This window comes from Capsaspora owczarzaki, assembly GCF_000151315.2.
Source record: "Capsaspora owczarzaki ATCC 30864 unplaced genomic scaffold supercont2.1, whole genome shotgun sequence".
Taxonomy (NCBI): Eukaryota; class Filasterea; order Ministeriida; family Capsasporidae; genus Capsaspora; species Capsaspora owczarzaki.
The window spans coordinates 2371588-2382800 of NW_011887292.1; the positions used below are offsets into that span (position 1 = coordinate 2371588).

At 52.9% G+C, this 11213-nt stretch overlaps 4 protein-coding genes across 4 annotated transcripts; 2 read left to right on the forward strand and 2 right to left on the reverse strand.

Annotated features, from left to right (window-relative positions):
- The first annotated feature begins 3 nt into the window (after positions 1 to 3).
- CAOG_00737 (hypothetical protein) lies at positions 4 to 4682 on the forward strand. The gene is made up of 8 exons (XM_004365551.2): positions 4 to 30; positions 1261 to 1398; positions 1509 to 2267; positions 2382 to 2523; positions 2624 to 2780; positions 2897 to 3142; positions 3230 to 3319; positions 3434 to 4682. The coding sequence occupies exons 1-8, from the start codon at positions 18 to 20 to the stop codon at positions 4499 to 4501; spliced, it is 2613 nt and encodes an 870-aa protein (XP_004365608.2). The 5' UTR covers positions 4 to 17; the 3' UTR covers positions 4502 to 4682.
- On the reverse strand, positions 4644 to 6058 carry CAOG_00738 (hypothetical protein). Its single transcript, XM_004365552.2, has 4 exons — positions 5957 to 6058; positions 5416 to 5841; positions 5243 to 5311; positions 4644 to 5154 (listed from the first exon to the last, which is right to left on the reverse strand). Exons 1-4 carry the CDS (start codon positions 6041 to 6043, stop codon positions 4750 to 4752), a joined length of 987 nt encoding a protein of 328 aa, XP_004365609.1. The 5' UTR covers positions 6044 to 6058; the 3' UTR covers positions 4644 to 4749.
- Positions 6059 to 6240: 182 nt separating this feature from the next.
- On the reverse strand, positions 6241 to 8451 carry CAOG_00739 (hypothetical protein). Its single transcript, XM_004365553.2, has 5 exons — positions 8081 to 8451; positions 7941 to 7979; positions 7687 to 7851; positions 6915 to 7589; positions 6241 to 6794 (listed from the first exon to the last, which is right to left on the reverse strand). Exons 1-5 carry the CDS (start codon positions 8302 to 8304, stop codon positions 6347 to 6349), a joined length of 1551 nt encoding a protein of 516 aa, XP_004365610.1. The 5' UTR covers positions 8305 to 8451; the 3' UTR covers positions 6241 to 6346.
- Positions 8452 to 8668: 217 nt separating this feature from the next.
- CAOG_00740 (hypothetical protein) lies at positions 8669 to 11167 on the forward strand (the record flags this gene model as incomplete). The annotated part of the gene is made up of 4 exons (XM_004365554.2): positions 8669 to 9486; positions 9914 to 10258; positions 10355 to 10728; positions 10827 to 11167. The coding sequence occupies exons 1-4, from the start codon at positions 8867 to 8869 to the stop codon at positions 11165 to 11167; spliced, it is 1680 nt and encodes a 559-aa protein (XP_004365611.2). The 5' UTR covers positions 8669 to 8866.
- Between the last annotated feature and the right edge of the window lie 46 nt (positions 11168 to 11213).

The following is an 11213-nucleotide window of genomic DNA, read 5'->3' on the forward strand; positions in this document are numbered from 1 at the left end:
TGATTTTTCCACATTGAATGACAGAGCGAGGTCGGTTTTGTTTGGTGCCTCAGATGTTGTTCAGACTTTCTCAGCTCGGCGGTTTCGTCTGCCGATGTTTTCTGCACCAACCTCTCTCCGCTTGTCTCTCTCTCTCCCGCCGTGCTCTCTCGCTATCAATACCTCTCCTCTGAATCATCAACTACACGCATGACATTGCATGAGCGGATGGGAGTGGCGGTGCAGTGGCTACGAGGAAGCTCAAGTAGCAGCAGCTGGTTTTGATGATGCGGTTTCCCCCCCTTTCTTCTATCTCAACCCAAGCGCTGCGCCCCCAGCAGCACACTGCGCTGTCTTGCATCGTTGCCCTCCCTGCAATGAACCGGAGCTACATTGCCCACGCGACAGCAGCTCTAGTCCGGGCTCTCCAGCCCGAATTTCGCATCCAACTCGTGTTGCTGTGCTGGGCGCTCGTTTCGCGAGTACCTCCACTCCGCGGGGCCCGTCCTGTGCTCCGCTGCTTGCCTCATCTCTCCCCGTTCCCCCTTCCCCCCAACCTTGTCCTCCCATCACCTCTCCTCTGCTTTCGTGCCCCCTCGTCATCTCGGGCCCTTTCTTTCCATTCACGAGAGCAGCTCCCCTCGTTTTTTTTTTTTTTTTTTTTTGAAATCACTCCCACCCTCGCTCTCTCTCCCGCTTTCGCTCTCTCGGGCAATCACTCTCACGCGCTCTGTCGCCAGCTCCTACTTGACTTGAGCCCTGTGCACCACCCACCCAGGTGCCTCGTCTTCGTTCGGCGTTGCTCACATCGCTCGAATGCAGCCGACAACTGCGACCTTTTTTTTTTTTTTCTAAATACTCACTTGTTTGGCGCTCTATTCGTCGCTTGGGGGAATGCATCATCGCCGCCTCTGTTTCGCTCTGTGCGGTCGACTCCATCGCTCACACATTCACAGTCACTCTTTCGCACTCGCTTTTCGCACTCGCTCTCGTTTCGCTCATGCTTTGGATGGATTTTTTTGAGCGGTTTTTCACTTTTGAATTTTTTTCCAATTCTATTTTATTTTATTATTTTATTTTATTTTATTTTCGATTCATTCATTCATTCATTCATTCATTCATTCATTCGTTCATTCATTCGTTCATTCATTCATTCATTCATTCATTCATTCATTCATTCATTCATTCGCGCAACTGCTTTTTGTGTTTTTGTTTTTTTGATCGCTTCAATCGCGCTCTGACTTTGAACTTGCACGTCGAATTTCGCTTTTGCATGAACAGGCAAATCCGGCTCTGGGATGTCCGGACCGGCTTCTGCAGCCGCAGGCGGTCCTGCAGGATTTAGCATGGCGCGTCGCGGCTCCACGCAGTACGAGACGGCTTTCGAGGCCTGGGCAAAGTCGCAGTCGCACGTCGATGGTAAGACCCGACATGGTTTAACATGTTCCGAACGCCCCTCCTTGTGATGAAATTTCGACATCTAACTCTTGTTTTTTCTCTTTCAACTCGCCTCTCTGGTCGGGAATCAGCCAACGTACTACGACAATTCCGAGGGGTCATGGAAAAGAACTCGACGGCAGTCAGCACACTAATGGACTTTCTCTCGTTGGACGACATGAAGTCTGGTCGCTCGTACGACAAGTCTGGCAGCGAGAACGGCGCCGACGGCTCGAAAGACCTGAGCGACCCGATGCGCAAGACCAAATCATCCAGGTTTAACACACTGACCAAGACGCTAAACATGCGCAAACTCCAGTTCCGTCGAAGCGCGACGAGCGCGACCATCACGGCTGCGTCAAAAATGCTCGACGACCTGGAGGCTGGCGGCGTCGATCTGAAAGACCTTGAACACCTCGAGCACATTGCCACCACGCGCGAGGGGAAGCGTCGGTCGGCTGGATCGGCGGCTCTGGTCGGGCTCTTTTCACCAGTCTCTGGAGACTCCTCCCCCGCCATCGCCGCAGGCGGTAGCGAGAGCTCGTTGCCGCAACTCATCACACCAACAAAGCCAGCCGAAAGCCCGAGCACCATCAGCGAGCCTGACGACAACCTTCCGATGCGATCCACCCCGCTTGTCAAGGAGCAACGTGCGCAAACGCTGCCTGTTGGCGCCACGATGCTTGGCGGAACAACAAGCAACCAGTCGCTTGAAGATGCAAACCGCAACATGCGGCAGCTGTCGGTGGATGGAATGGAGTATTATCTTCAAAAATCAGACGGTCGCATCATCATCACTGGCGGATTGCTAGAAAAGCTTGTTGCAAAGCTGGCCGACAAGGAGTTGTTAGGTAAGGGAGGCGCGAAAGGGGAGCGGCTGACGGTTGCGTGACGGTTGCGATCCTGTGTTTTAAACGTTGTTCTCATGGCGGATACTGGCGGATCACTGATTACGCTTTCCACAGACACGGAGTACTTCAATATCTTCTTGCTAACGTTCCGACACGTGGTCTCCCCCGCCGAACTGATGGACATGTTGCTTGCGCGTTTCGAGTACATGGATGATGACACAAAGCTGGAGGGTTCGTACGGCGTGGTGCAACTTCGGTAAGACTGGCTGCTGCGTGCGAGCGCATATGTGTGTGTGATGGTTTGTTTTGGTCTTTTGCTCAAACCCCACTCTGTGGTATGTTGGCATCTTTCGTAGTACGTGCAACTTTGTCACCAAGTGGATGGAAAAGTCTTGGTGCGACTTCCACAATGTCGATCACATGCTGCGCATGACGGACAAGCTCATGAAGAAAATGCAAGAGCGGCGGTGCGACGCGCTGGCGCAACGAATCCGCTCCACCATGGAGCGAAAGGTAAGCATTGCTCGGAAGCGGTTTTCTACGATCATTCGCTGAACATTACGATGTGTTTTGTCGCTCACTCGTTTTTCTCCATCGCTTTTGACAACTCTGTTTGACAAATTGCCCAGTTCCGAGAGACAGAGCACGATATTGACGTTGCAGTCGAATACTTGAATCAAGTGCCACCGAGCGAGCTCGATTTCGACAACATTACTGTTCAAAGTCTCTTTGAACAGCTTACCATCATGGACTTGCGGTATTTCCGTGCAATCCGCGCCGAAGAGTTTATCGTGCAGCTCTGGGGAAACGACGAAGAACCCAACACATGGCTAGCCAAACACAATCTGACCCAATACGTCGAGTGGTTTAACAAGGTATGCCATTTCCTGAAATTCATTGTCTTGTTGCACAAACGCTCACTGTGCCCGCCGGATTGTTTCCTTTTTTTTCAACTCGTGCAGATTAGTAGATGGGTTTCGACAGAGATTTGCCTGGCCGTAGATAACAAGGCGCGCGCACTAATTATTGAAAAGTTTGTCAAAATTGCCAAGGTACATCGTCACCAAGTGATTTCCTGCTTTCTGTTTTGGCTTCTGCATGCCTTCCTTCTATGCTCACTCTTCTTGCGTGCTGTCACGTCTCCTTCGTGGAACGCCTCTCCTCAGCTTTGCAAAAAGCATCACAACTTTAGCACGCTCTACGCCATTCTCTCTGGATTGAATCATGGCGCGGTCTTCCGCATGAAGAAATCTTGGGAGCTCGTGTCGCATCGGGCCGTTGCGACCTTGAGAGAGCTCGAGCAAGTGATGGATCCAACGCACAACTTTGACAACTACCGAAAATTCCTCAAGGCAAAGAACAACCTGCCATTGCTCCCGATTCTCGGGCTGTTCCTCAAGGATTTGACCTTCTTGAACGAAATTCCAAAGAAGATGGCCACTCAATTTATCAACTTTTTCAAACTGCGGAGCGTGCACGATACGGTGAACGACTTTCTCAAGTTCCAGGCGTCGGAATACCCCACGTTCAAGCCAGACGCCAAAATCGAAGCGTTTTGCCGAAACGTGCACTCGGCGTCAGACCGCGTCTTGTACCAGTACTCTTATCTCTGCGAGCCACGCAGCAATAGCTTGCACGAGAAGCTCAAGCTGATTGAGAATCTCGAGTCGTCCAACTTTGGCCGAGCAACACCAACCGGGTTGGCTGGTATGCCCCCACTCGATCGCCGGCCATCCATTCAGATGCTGAATCGCGATGTCACCTCATCCATGAACTCGTTGAACTCGAACGATGAGTTTGGCTCTCAGTTGTCCAACAACACCACCGTCCACGCGCCCCATCCGTCGCTGCGTGCCCAGGATAGTTTTGGGAGTGTCGCCAGTGCAGCATCCGCGCCCATGATGACGTCGCGTCGCATGATGTCGGAGAGTGCGAGCGACGATCGGCTCCACCCTGACTCACCCAGCGGCGACGCGGGACATAGTGGCGGCGGCCGCAATGGCCTCGAACACCAGAATGTTCCCCGCTTCTTCCCCTCCTCAAATCTTTCCTCAAATCTTTCCTCAAATCTTCCACCCTCCGTGTCCCCACCCGAGCTTGACAACGACCCCGAGCCGGGTGCTCGTTCGCGACGACAGTCGTATACGAACAGTGTGACGACCCGAGAGTCGGCACAAGCATCCTATGCTCCACCTGAGGCGCATGATGAGGAGACTGCCGAAACCATGCTTTAATTCAACAGCGCGTGTGTGGTGGTTTTTTATTTTTTCCCGTTTTCTTTGTGACCGATTTTCACAAGTGCAACGTTGTTGATTTGAGTTTTCTGCCATGTGCATTATTGGCTCTGGTTTTTTTATATTTCAAGTGTTTGTCTGCGTTTGTAGTATATCTCGTATTTGAAATTCTTGATCTGAACGTGTTGTTTTTTGATCATTGATGTACAAGATGAAGAGCTCTGGACGACTACCAGGGAGGACTGAAATTACAACTCCTCTGGCAAATCGTCGGTGGATTCTGTGCTCTGTGTTGGATAAGCTGATGATGGATACTGTACTGCCGAGCTGGGAGATGGCTTTAAAGTGGAAGGGGCGTTCGAAATTTGGTCGGGTTGTTGTGGCGGTTCGTCTTCTGCTGCTGCGTCTTCGTCAACACGAGCTCGTTTCGGTGGTGGATAGTCATGCGTAGACCAGGGCGAGTTTGCATCTGTTGAAACAAGCGGAGCTGCGCCTTGATCGCTGACGAAACGGTCACTCGTGTAGTTTGGTTGAGGTGGCGTGCCTGAGGGGTAATTGCCGAATATTGATTCCGATCCGTATCCAAACTGTTGTTGCTGTTGCAGTTCTTGCTCTCGTTGTTGCTGCTCGGCCATTCGCTGTTGTGCTTGGAGCTGTACATTGGTATGCAAAGATGAGATTCACATCCAAAATTGCGGATCTGCGCACAGAAGAACCAATTGGTTAGGGGAAGAGACTGACCTGTGCTGAACGCTGCGAGGCTGCCGAACGCTTGAATCCCGATTCCTTGACAGAGTTTCTCCTCAATCTCTGCGACAAGGCATGCATAGGTACGGGAAAGTGAGCCATCGCAGGAGAGGCGGCAATTCCAAGACAGCACAATTTTTCCATCCCTCCCTCCATCCTGGCCTCACCTCTGCCTCGAGCATCTTCTTGGCAGCAGCAAACTGATCCTCGGCGCTTTTTGCGATGGCAATTCCCGGTGATGCCGTGGTTGGCGTTCGGAGTGCCTGTGGCGCAGGCGGCGCTCGGGATGGAGTCGTCTCCGACGCAGTGCCCGATGCCCTCGCCGAGGGGATGTTAAGACTAAGATCGCCTCGGCCTGCACCAGACGCACTCGACGCTTTGGACCCGGCGGTTGCCTTTGAGCCCTTGCCGCTGGTCGCAGATGGTCCAGCGCTGCTGCTGCTGGCCGCTGTGCTCGCTGTTGCGCCTCCACTCTCGGTCGCTGCGGGAAGCGTCTCGACAGCCTCCGTTGTTGTGCCCATTGCGTCGACGACTGCAACGCCTGCAGTTGCGGCAGCGGCAGCGGCTGCAGCGACTTCGGCTTGGTGCTTTTCCTAACCGTAATGCATTTGGATCATCCCAAACCCGTCAGCCGCTCATACAACCATAATCATAATGCAGATGTGCAATCCATCAGCAATAGAACAGCTTCAAGCCAGTGGAACAAACCTTGGCAAGCTTGAGCTCTGCGAATTTCGCTTTGAGTTGCTTCTCTTCGTCCGTTTGCGGGATGGTCAAAATCGCCAAAGCCGACATGCTGTGGTAAATGTGTCGAATGAAGACTGAGTAGACACACAGGTTAAAACATAAAGTTGCAGCTGTGATGGACACTTTTACGCCGTCGACTGAAGCGGGGGAAAAACCCAGCAACACAACGCACAACTCGAGCAGGTCGCTCGTTTTCTCAGACCGCAGTCGAGCCGCTTTTTGATTAGAATCATAGATGTGTGTGGTTTCGTTGACGTGTTTGTTTTAATGTTTGTTTTAATGTTTGTTTCGACTGTCTGTGCTTTGAATAAACTTTGTGACTCGATGCGTCCACACACAACCGCACGCCAATCATTTGGGCGCAGACTTGAGAAAGCTGCGAATTGCAGACAACATGGATCTGCCATCGCGGGCTTGTCGCACAGAGCGCCGAAAAGCACCATCAGCAGTCGGGACGGAAAGCGTCGCGCCTTCAGCTTCAAGGGATGGCAAAATCCAACGCTCCATAATCTGGACGGAAAACTCGGGATGGCTCTGGATACCGAGGACATTTCCGTAGCGGGAGACGACCGACGACTGTTGTGGCAAGCAGCCGTTGAACGCAAACACTTCGACTCTGGCAGAGTCAGAAGCGCAAACGATCTCGGAGCCGGGCGGGACGGTAGCAACACATTCGCCATGACTCTCAAGCACTCGAAACCCTCCTTCGGGTTGCACAGCCTGGAAAAGCGCACCGACAGCCGAGTCCTTGGCGGCCGGTTGGACCTTGACGCTCTCCGTCTGGAACACGTACTGACCGCTGCACCGAACGCCATACAGTCAGAAAATAAATAGCACATGCACCTCATTTAGGATCAGCATCACAATCTTGTCCCACGAGGTCCCTCTCTTTCTCTCGCACACTCACTGCCTTCCTTACCTTGGATTGGTTGTGACCGCGCCGCCTAGTGCGGCAGCTGTGCACTGACATCCAAAACAGCTGGCAAAGATTTGCGTTTGACCGTGCGCGCTACAGCGGCGAATAAATTCAGAGAGCGATGCAATCCATGCCTGGCTGGTATCGTTGGTGCTGTGGTGACTGCCCGTGATGATGATTCCGGCAAGATGGCGTCCATCGTCCGCCGGGAGCTCTCCAGCAAAGGCGCGATACACGGACCACTCTTCCGCCGCAGCTCCACTGCTCTGCGTGTCTGTGGATGACTCGGAGGACGATGATGTTGCGACATGGCCGCGCAGGCCCGCAAATTCCTCCAAGTGGAGCCTCCACAACCACTCGTGCCCGCTCCACACGGGATCGTCTTCCGTGTCAATGACTGCAAAGCGCCTTGGGGGAAGACTGACGTCTTGAACGCGACCCTGCAGTGTTCGCAGAGCCGATGAACTGAGCGCAGCGCTGCGAAGCGCGGCCGAATCTCGACCGAGTTGATGCAGAGCCGCAGCCAACCGGGGTGTGCTGATTCGAGGATGCAAACCAAGCTCCAACGGCTCCTCGTGGTCAGGCACGACGAGCGAGATCTTGGATTGATTCGTGATGGCGGCACAAATTTCCGCGACATCCACCCACACGAACAGGCGCTTGCCGTTTTCATGCGTCCTACACACGTACAAGGCAAAAAATGATGATTGACAAACGCTCACTCGTTTGAGTGAAATCGGATCAGTCTGACATATCAAGCAAGCATGATCGGTACCTGCTCAGAACGTTGAGCTCGTTCACATCCAGATTATTCGAGGTCCAGGCCAAATAGCAGTGGTAGTCGCTCTGGGGATGCACGGATGCCAGGTTCACTTCCGCATCGATGGATGCCATGAGCCAATATGCTTGCTGTGTTGCGCTCAGAATCCGTGCAGCCAAACTGGAGAAATGCCCCGGTTAGCTTTTCTAGTTCTGCCCTGTCAATTTCCAGCAGCAGCTGGCAATTTATAGCATTTTGGATGGCCTCACCTGTCGGTTTGGGTCTCCAGGGGACTGAATATCCCGCATCTGCAATTTCCGCACAGACAACAATTGGCACCAATCTGAGTTGCTTTTGTGGGTCCAAATCCTCCCAATTCCCAAGTCACCAAACACCAAGCGAGCCTCACGTCTCTTCAGACAGCTCTCTGGCGGCGCAGAACAGCGCGTTCCAGTCGCTGGCCTCCGCGCGGCCGCCGAGATCGGAGAGCAGGCGTTGAGTGTGCTTATCGCCGCGCGTGGTTGCGTGAAGCAGGACTTGCAGCCGAGTGCCGTCCTCCCGCTCGCTTGTCGAAGCGTCAGTCGCTGGTGCAGCACGCACAAGCAGCACTCCAGCACTCGGGACGGCGGACATGTTCGATGGCGGGTGTATGTGTTTTTGGGTTTTTTGGGGTTGTTGGGGAGAGGGTTAGGGTTAGGGGGAGTATTGATAAGAGGCTGTCGATACGCAAACAACAGTCACCTCCGATCGCTGCGAGATAACGGAGCAACAACGACTGTAGAGACTGAGCCTGGTGAGTGCGAGCGTGTGCTTTGAATTGAAGTGGGAAACACGAAGCGACGACAGGTTGGATTGCTGGAGTGTTGTAGATCTACAGTACTGTACAACAAAACAAAGCAAAATGCTCAGAGCTACTCAGAAACCATAAAGCGGCAGCCATCATCAATTCTACTTGTAGTAGAGACTTCCCCCCTCCCCCAACAAATCTTGGTTCATGCAAACAAAAAAGCGACCAACCGACGCCACGATCCAGATTAGGAGCTGCTCAGAGGAGCTCAGTCTGGCTGGCCAGGGAGCTGATCCTGGTTCGTCTCCAATCGTGAACCAAACCAAACCGGCATTCTCCAACAAACACAACCAAGCAGAATATACTCTTTTTGGTCTGCGCACATACACATACACACACACACACACAATGGAGGACATCGTCAAGACGAGCACAGACTGGATCTGCAACGCCATGACGGCCAGCAGCGTTTCCCAGAGCCGGAACGAGAACGCGTGTCGGGACGGCGAGTGCGCAGCCAGTCTTGCCGCCACGTTGGATCTCGCATTGCTGCAGCATGCACTACAGATCGTGGCAGTCGTTGAGGATGGCTCGAGAGCGGTCCTCTGGGCGGTCGTTGAGCGCGCACTGCGTTTCACTACGATGGCCGAGTCCCAGTTGTTCGCAAGCACCGTCTTCCATCCAGGCAACAGGGATGGGTCTGAACATGCTCAAGACTGGACTGAGCTCGTATTGGGATCGTGCCGTGCTCGCGTCGAGTCAGCCACCACCTCCTCCCTCAGCGGCCACCCGCCACGACTCGCGCTGCGGATTGCTCGTGCTGGCGCTTGGGTGGACGTGGCTGATCATTCGAAAGTGCTATCATCTACGCACCAAATCTACGCACCAAAGCCCGTCGAAAACCCGCGTCGTCGGAACGCACTGACGATCGAGTTCAACCAGCTCATCTTTCGTCGGTTGCTGCTGCCCCAGTTTCCCAAGCGAATCCAACACCTCCATCACGCACCAAACCTAGTCAACCGAGGCTGGTACATTCTGCGCAAATCGAGAAACCAGTGCCAGTGACGGTGAAGAGTGCGCCAAAATTTGTGCTCGGCGAGAACGAGCTCACCCATACTGCCTGCAAAGAGTGTCATATTGTCGCGAGCAAACGGCATGTAAGTGGGACTATTCGGTTGTTGCACGTTTGCTGAGAAGTACCAACCAAAATCCGAGCTGACTTTGCAACATTGCTCGCTTTGGCAGTGTATCTACGGTCTGTGCAAAAACTGTTGCGTTCGACGACGAGATACCTTGTGCCGGCCGCATGGCACACTCATGCAGCGCATGGCCGAACAAATCGCACACGGACAAGATCGAATCGAGATGGACTTGAGGTTGGTGCTGCTGTGAGAATTGACGTTTACAGAGCAACCTTGATTCACCTTGGGCGTTTTTTGTTTGATTTGAAAACAGCTACTGCCGATTGTGGGCCGTTCCAGTAGAAATTGGCAATCTGCAACATTTGCTCAGTCTGAATCTCTCCGACAACAGCCTTCAATCACTCCCTGATGAAATTGGCCGCTTGACCAACCTCGAAGAGCTTTTTCTACACTACAATGCTCTCGAATCACTCCCCTCAAGCATCACCAAGCTAACCAAGCTGGCCGAGCTTCGCCTCAAGAACAACCGACTCTCTCAATTGCCAGTCGACATGGGGCAATGGAAAAATCTCCGAATTCTCATTGTGACAAACAACCGACTCGAGTCTTTACCTGACTCGATTGGCGAGTTGCAATTGTTGCAAGAGCTAGCTTTGCAGTAAGTTGTCTCCACAGAGGAGTGTTTTCGCAGAAGCTGCAAAAATCAATCTCCATTTTGTTTTTGTTTGTTTTTGTGCGCGTGTTTCTTTTACAGCTCCAATCGGATCCGCACAGTGCCCGCTTCATTTGCCAACCTCAAGAACTTGTCTACCCTTTACTTTGGCGAAAACCCTCTTGTCGAGCTCCCGGCCGACTTTGGTAGACTCGTCGAGCTTGTGGAATGCGACTTTTCTCGATGCTCCCTCACGACGTTGCCAGACTCTGTTTCCAATCTGTCCAAGCTCGTTCGCTTGTGGGTCAGCGACAATAATTTGCGAGATCTACCAAACCGGTGGATCAGCATGGTCTCGTTGAGCGATTTATTCGTCAGCGGCAACCAAATTGCGCACGTGCCGTACCAGTTGAGTCAATTGCACCTTTCAACCTTGAATTTGCACTCCAACCCTTTATCGCATCCGCAACACGAGTGTAAGTGATTGAAGTGTAGTCCGTGCAACAAACAGCGTTTGCCGGGAGATGTTGGTCTCACTTTTGAGTTTGTGACAATGTGTCCATCTGTATTTCAGCCCTGCGAGACTTTGAGGCGATTGCTGTTGGCGTCCCGTCACTGTTTGAGCTGGCGGCTCGGAAGGTGCACTCCCAGTACGAAACCACCTGGCACCAGCTCCCTTTGCCGCTGGACGTTCTCGAGTATTTGGGCCAGGCCCGTGTTTGCTCTTGGTGCAATCAACCGTTCTTCCAGTTTTGGTGGTCTAGGCTCGAGTTTTGTGACGTTGCTTTCAACTCGCATATTCCCGTCTCCATGGAGCTGTGCTCGCTTGGGCACCTCCGAGAGATTCAGCGCACCACGCCGAATCGCTCCACCAACAGAGCCGACCGCAATGTGTTCCAAGGTCCATTCATTTGAGATCGTTGGACAACACTGATGCGTTTGTTTGTTGAACGAAAAGCGC

What these genes read in the sequence shown, in the direction of transcription:
- CAOG_00737 (XM_004365551.2), top strand. An exon ending in GTCGCAGTCGCACGTCGATG is followed by an intron (nt 1,399 to 1,508) that starts GTAAGACCCGAC and finishes GTCGGGAATCAG; the next exon opens with CCAACGTACTACGACAATTC. An exon ending in AGTTTGTCAAAATTGCCAAG is followed by an intron (nt 3,320 to 3,433) that starts GTACATCGTCAC and finishes GCCTCTCCTCAG; the next exon opens with CTTTGCAAAAAGCATCACAA.
- CAOG_00738 (XM_004365552.2), bottom strand. Translation starts at nt 6,043, where the DNA reads ATGTCGGCTTTGGCGATTTTGACCATCCCGCAAACGGACGAAGAGAAG. An exon ending in CAGAGCTCAAGCTTGCCAAG is followed by an intron (nt 5,842 to 5,956) that starts GTTTGTTCCACT and finishes CATTACGGTTAG; the next exon opens with GAAAAGCACCAAGCCGAAGT. An exon ending in AGAAGATGCTCGAGGCAGAG is followed by an intron (nt 5,312 to 5,415) that starts GTGAGGCCAGGA and finishes GCCTTGTCGCAG; the next exon opens with AGATTGAGGAGAAACTCTGT.
- CAOG_00739 (XM_004365553.2), bottom strand. Translation starts at nt 8,304, where the DNA reads ATGTCCGCCGTCCCGAGTGCTGGAGTGCTGCTTGTGCGTGCTGCACCA. An exon ending in AGAGAGCTGTCTGAAGAGAC is followed by an intron (nt 7,980 to 8,080) that starts GTGAGGCTCGCT and finishes CGGAAATTGCAG; the next exon opens with ATGCGGGATATTCAGTCCCC. An exon ending in CTGGAGACCCAAACCGACAG is followed by an intron (nt 7,852 to 7,940) that starts GTGAGGCCATCC and finishes GCATTTCTCCAG; the next exon opens with TTTGGCTGCACGGATTCTGA.